The sequence below is a fragment of the Austrofundulus limnaeus genome, unplaced genomic scaffold (assembly GCF_001266775.1).
Source record: "Austrofundulus limnaeus strain Quisiro unplaced genomic scaffold, Austrofundulus_limnaeus-1.0 Scaffold51, whole genome shotgun sequence".
Classification (NCBI taxonomy): domain Eukaryota; kingdom Metazoa; phylum Chordata; class Actinopteri; order Cyprinodontiformes; family Rivulidae; genus Austrofundulus; species Austrofundulus limnaeus.
The window spans coordinates 1,299,363-1,306,356 of record NW_013952453.1 but is presented as its reverse complement, the minus strand read 5'-3'; the positions used below and the strand labels follow the sequence as shown (position 1 = coordinate 1,306,356).

Below are 6,994 nucleotides of genomic sequence, written 5' to 3'. Positions count from 1 at the left end.
CACCATGACATTAACAGATATATATTTTAGATGTCCCAAAAGAAAAAAAAAATAGTGAAGTTGTCCATGGTATAAATGTATTTTCACCCTCACACTATCTAGCCAAAAATGGCTAAGTCACTTACTTTCTTAAGATGAGGTTGTTTTCACTCATTCTTCCCGATTATTTACTCAAATACTTATAATCACACAGACAGACTCTTTATGCTTGTATGGCTTCACCTCAATACCTTCTACTGCAGTTTTTAAGGCAGTGGTGCCACTATCCTGTGCTAAATTACACATTGTAACATAAAAGTCATGTATTTTTAATTGAGGCAATTTTCACAGAACTAACTTCTGTGTGTTGGGGCATCCTCTGTCAGTCACACAGGCATTCAAAAAATAATTGCTAGAAATGAAGGGTTTTCCTCCTAATCCTACATGAGCACATTCAAATGAGTTCTAGTTTTAGTTAATAGACATATGCTATTTTTAACAAGTTTAAACACATTTCTAATTTGTTGCAGTATATTTGCGGAAAGTCCTATAAACAACAAACCCCTGCATCTGAGTGGCAGATGCTCTTTCCTATTGCAGGGCATAATGATTTATATTATGTTTGTGACTTTTGCAGACCAAGTAGTATATTCCTCTGTAAAAATGCTGCAGGCAGATGTGCTTTAGTGTTGTCACTGCATTTTTCACTGCCTAATTTATGCATCATGCTGTTGTTGCAGTCTAAGGGTGTCTCAGTTTTAATGCTTGTGGTAAAGACAACAAAAATATAAATTTAAATAATAATAATAATAATAATAATAATAATAATAATAATAATAATAATAATATAGTCAAATATATTTAACAATATTTAAAATTACCCCATTTATATTTTGTAGAAAAGGTGACTCCTCTTTTGCACACAGTTTACTCAACTAAACCCAAGTGATAAAACAGTCTGAAATGTGTTTCTACATATAGTACTGTTTCTGTTACCTCTTGCTATAACATCAAACAAAGCAAAAATATAAAAAAAAAACAAGTAAATCCACTGCACTCCTATGTCCTCTGTGGCTGGGCTTGGTTTAAGGGGAGATGCTAGTCAGTACAGCTGACATCAAAACATTTTCCATGTAAAATTGCTTCATTGTTCCATTACATCAAATGTAGGAATATCAAACAGCAGAAAGTTGAGGTGAAGCAATGGGCGGAGAGAAACATAAGGATGTGGAACAAATCTGCTTTGATCTTGGAACGTGACATTCGTACCAAACGCAAACCAGAAAAACACAAGAAACGGCATACTTTTACATTTAGGCAGACGAACATAGTATGCAGATTTTATGTTTGTCGCCCTTAGCCATAACAGTTGGATATTTCTGTCATTGCTTATGTTAAGTGACAACATTTTACATGTAAGGTTCTCCAAAGCTGCTCTCATACAAACATTGTAGTCCTGAAATATTCTGGAAATCTTCTGCAAACTTTGTATTTTAGCTGTGATAGAACTGAAAAAACAAACAAACTATGTAGTTCATGAATGGATAACCTGTGACTGAAGACAAAAAAAAAAATCAACTTGTGTGCACCTTATCATGAGAATTCACCTTAAATGTATTTTCAGACAATGCATTCTATTACTTTTGTATAGCCTGATCTCACACATACCTCACTTTTTTATTTGTCACATCTGGATCCCGGGCTGTGACAATCCCTACCACAGAACCGACTTTGGCATCCTCTTGAACTTCCATTGTAGTGCCATCGGCAGGTTGAAATATGGGTGGCTCATCTATGTCCGACACACTCACACGAACAATGGTCTGGTCTCGGAAAGAGCCCAGGTCCACAAAACGAGGATCAACATGCTTATTTACAGCTTCTACAACCACATTGTGTGTCCGCTTGCTCTCAAAATCTAGGAGCTGAAAATGAAACAAAAATAGTAAACAGTCAACCCAATGATGTCAATTGTTTGGGTTACATTAATGCTCACTGTGCTGTCACCTTTGATTCTAATGAAATAGGGTTTGTTACAGTGATCATAAAATATTACACCCCCACCCCCAATGGTAATTGTTTTGTAATGACAATAAACACAGCTATTTTGTCCTTAAAGACGTTAAACTCTGCATGTGGTCCACTCACCTGCTTCTCTGAAACATGCTATTCTGCTGCAGTTACTCATTATATTTTAATGGGATAATCAGTTTCCTGTGCTCAGTGCTTTTACATTTTTCATGTAAGTAAACACATTCTGTGTATTGTATCTGTCATAAAAATGTACATACAGTGGTTTTGTTGAAGTGATTGTGGTAAATTATAGTGCTTATAAAAAAGTATATCAATACCATTGTTGATCAAACTGAGAAATACCTTAACTGGAGCCCAAATTATTTTTTGTTTTTTATTCATTTGCATCTGACATTTTTTTAATGAATAAAAGCTACATTTCAAAACTCTCAGATTATTTTAACTGGTGATTCCAACAAGTCACTATGTACACATACACAAAGAAAAACAAAATCCCCTCATCTGTTTTAACACTCTAAATGTTTAACATGCACTTACTGTAGCTTTGTACCTTTTCCACCTTTACTGTCATTTATTGTTTTGTAAATGTAGAAGATACAGCACTTAAGGCATTTGCCAAGGTTCCCTATACTGCACCAGAGCCTAAATGGTGTTCCTCCCTAACTTGCTTTAAGTCAAAGTGTTTGTTAAATGACTAAATGTAATGTAAATACAAAGATGCACTTTGGATGATCTAAATTCAAGATGACAGTTGTGAGAGTTGGTGCACACAGGATGCACTAAGAATACATGATTTAAAGGCCCATACCATTTTATTTATGTATCTATTTTCTTTAAGCAGTGAATATTAAAATTCCCATAGTTATAATAAAGAACCAATATACAACTAGTTATATATATTTCCAGATAGATCAAAAATACTATACAAACAAAAAAGGTGATTAGGTTTGATCAAAATCTAATAGCACATAATTTGGATCAATTTTAACAAGTTAAATTTGATCTGCAAAACTAGACCCACTCACAATTACTAAAATTAAGTCTCATAAGCTTTGTAATTATTTCTAATGTGTTGAAAGTATTTCTGCTTTCACAAGCTAACTTATTGCACATTTGGAGATGCATACGAATGTCTGTCGAGCTGTCATCTGTAATAGGATTAGCCAGGACAATCTCAATGCCAAGTATAAACTGGACCAGTACGTGCAGTATTGCCTAACAAGTATATAATCAGTAAATGTAATTAACACTCCCACATCAAAAACAGTGCCAGGTTCCATTACAATATGATCTCCCACTAATGAGAAACACTTTTTATGTCTTTGTATCTTTGGTGAAACACAATGGCAATGTGTTCAAGTTTATTATAATTATTATTATTTATTTTATTATTATTATACTTTGGGGGTGGGGGTCACCAGTGTTCAAATACTGAACAACAATAATGTATTTCAGTGGATTACAGTGTGTCTCAGAATTTCTTAAAAGAGGACATGGCCTTCATAGTTATTTCTTGCCAACTGAATTCCAATTATTTCTACTTATCCATTGTGCCAAGGACTACAACATGTGACAGAATGTTTGAATTGTATGTACAATACCCTCCCCCCCAAAAAATCCCCTTTCAAGTCAACCTTCAAGCAGATGACCAAAGATTTAATCTTAAAGTAGTAGTCTTTGATATGATGCAAAATTCATGAAATGGCGAAGAGTGACACCAAGCTGCCCAACCTTTAAGCAAGCGATGCTAAATTTAACTTGGCTTCACAGTTAAAATGATGGTTCAGAAGTTTACAAGCTATATCTAGTGTGCACCAAACAAATCTACAGTTGAAAAAATGAAAAATGTAACCTGGATTTTTGTTGTTGCCTTTTCAGGTCTGAGAGGTAAACTTGTACCATCAATATTTTGTATATTTGTTGTATTGTTAAACAGAAAAAAAGGCAAGTAAAAGCAGTGTTGTGACACTGCTTTTACTCAAATGTACCTTCTTGATGGAGACAACAGCTTCCTGTGTCTCTGCATCTGTTGTAACCTTGAATAGCTCTCCTCCTTCTTTGATCAGATAGCTCATATCTGTGTTTTCCCCCATGTCTGCATCTGTAGCAATGACACGTCCGACCGGTGTCCCCACAGCTGCTCCCTCCGACACTGAAAACTGGTACATCTCTGGTAAATTGAGAAGATGGCCAGAGGGGAGAACGTATAGACAGTTCAAACAAGGTGTATAGTAAGGTAATGAGCTTATAACAAAACAGGCAAAGTTAGAAAAAAAATGGCAGTGACAGACAAATAACTATTGCTATGGTGTCACATGTTGTGCAAAAAATGTCAATGAAAAGTTATTATGATTAAGTGATATTTCACTACATCAAAATATACTTGCAGTTTGTCTACATCTGCTGTTTTTTAACTCTTTTTTTCCATGTTTACTTTTATTGTTATTCTATTCTAAGGTGTATATTTAAATATATTGCACACATTGTACTACATGTGTAATACTTTTTTGTATTACAACTGATAGCTTTTAAGATCCTGATGCTACATAAAAAATGACAGAAAAAAATCACGCAAAACCTCTAAGGTTTGTGAGAGATCTATAGACTAAATATATAGTTTTAAAGATTCTTGTGACAAGGAGAAAAAAAAAAGAAAAAGATCAAACATATAAGTCCTTACACATACCATATGTCATCATCCTGTGCACCTGATTTATGAAAGCATACTTTAGGTTCTGTTCCCCATATCCTGCAGTGGTGGTTCTATAATTCTGCAGAGCTTATCACTGTGACTGGTCAAATATGATTTACTAAGATGAAGAAAGGGATTCATACACAAATATGAAAAGGTGTGTGAAGACATATCATTATCTGCCAACTAAACTGGCTGTGCCCTTTACTTAATCAAATGCACTATCGTTATGGGGCTACACTACAACGTCGTCCCCAACAAAAGACGAAAAGGAGAAACTGAATAAGCAAAAAAATAATAAATTAATAAAAATAACTCGAAATTTACTGCAAATGTTATTTCTTTGCAAACTGTAGAATTCAAATGAATATTATTTGTGTTTGTATTAAAAAACTAGCACAGGTATAAAAACAAGCAGTTTACTAAATGTACGTGGTCAACATTTAAACTGTGTTTACATTTTAGAAGCTCTTTAGGTGCCAGTGGGGTTAGGTGATTTATTCTATACATTTCAATTATTTAAATCTAGCTTTTGTGAATGTCCACACCAGACACCATGGATGGGACATAAAGGCAGAAAAGAAAATAACTGTCACATTAAATATGATAAATAATCAACTGTGTTGAGTAAACAGGTTATAAGCTTACCCTGAATAAATGATAAAAACAATAAGAAGTGCAGTGGAACAAATCAGTTCTCCTCACTTGATAGACTATTTTATTATGACCTGCTGGTATGAATGGCTCCCAAATTGAATTTAGGCAATTTTCTCGGACTGTATGCAGGGCAGTCATGCAACTATTATTAAGTGAACTGCAGGTTTGCAAGTCACATTAGGTGTCTTTATTATACTTTTTTTTTTTTGTTCAGGGAACAGTCCGCCTGTCATTTCCAACTGCTTTGTCTTTCTCCTCCTACATCGCCATCTCCTTCAAAGCCTAAGGTAAGAGAATGTGCGGGACAAACTCACTCTGTGGGAAGCGCGGCGGGTTGTCATTAACGTCTGTGATCACTATGGTCACCGTGGTGGAGCCCGAGAGACCACCCATTTGTCCAGCCATGTCTGTTGCCTTGACGACAAGCTCATAACGATCTTGTGTCTCACGGTCCAAATCTGCCACTGCTGTCATGATTATTCCTAAGAAGTGATAGGAGAGGGGAAATAGGCAAAGAGGAGGTAGAGTTGTAAGTAAATGAGGCCAATGGTGGAAAGGTTATATCAGTTGTTTGCACTTATGAAGTAACAGGTTAGATTTTCACTTTTAGTTTGGATATCAACTTCTGCTAAGCAGCTTCTTATGAAGGCATAAGTGCTGCACATATCAGTTTTTCCTCTTGAAGGGAAAGAGCATGTTATTTTCACCCCTTTGCACACAGACCATTTTATGGCTCAGTTGTATTACAATGAATAATATATAGGGGCAGAATAAAAGCATGCCACGGCCACCCTGAAAAGCATTACAACTCCTTCATGGTGGTAAGAGCGCACTCATGCCTATAAAGTAGACATCGAGAAAACATGTGAGGGACATAGAGTAAGTGATATAATAAGGGGAGAGAGCGAGAAAATTGCAGAGAGAACGCAGAGCAAAATCAGTGCTTTCCAGCAAAGTGCACGTTTCGCAACAATTCAGTGGCAAAATATCAACCGGAAACGGGCAGTTGGGCATATGACTTGCTGATTTCACTCACCTTTGACTTTGACCACATACAACTATCCAAAATTAAGTGCAAGCAGCAGTGAAGTTAAGGGGGGAGATAAATGGTGTTTTAAATTTTCATTTTTAATAACCTGTTTTCATCAAGAGAAGCAATAGAAGTGTAAGAAAATTTAGTGTTCGTTAACTGAAATCGTGACGAAACCACATAAATATTGAAAAGATTAAAATGTGAAGTGAATGGACCATACAACACCAGTTACTGGAGTGAGCACCAGTTTAATGCTGTCTGTGAAGGCAGGAAACCAATGCTGACAGGGAACCGGAAGTACCGGCTATAAGTACATGGTTCTTCAGTGCCTGGTACGCCCACTACTGGCCTACAGCTGAATCACACCCTGAACAGCAATGCTCTCCTAAACTTTATTATAATCGGTTTTATTATGTGTTGTCATGATGTATCAAGCATGCATCTAAAACTATTTTAATCAAGACATAACAATAGTCAAACAAAAGATTATAAGAATCAATACTTAAAAAGGAAAACTATGAATATGGTGTGGTGCTTCTAAAATCAGTTTCTAAATGACTGTTCACATGACAATTACTCCTGTGAATAATATATATATA

General features: G+C 35.5%; 1 protein-coding gene across 2 annotated transcripts in view; it reads right to left on the bottom strand.

Moving 5' to 3' along the window:
• cdh22 (cadherin 22) overlaps positions 1-6,994 on the bottom strand; it is a gene marked incomplete at its 5' end in the record, with an annotated part of 60,851 nt that overhangs the window by 35,099 nt on the left and 18,758 nt on the right. For both annotated transcript variants that reach the window (XM_014008610.1, XM_014008611.1), the window contains 3 exon segments: positions 1,648-1,904; positions 4,002-4,183; positions 5,677-5,844. In XM_014008610.1, the coding sequence (XP_013864064.1) occupies positions 1,648-1,904; positions 4,002-4,183; positions 5,677-5,844 (607 nt within the window).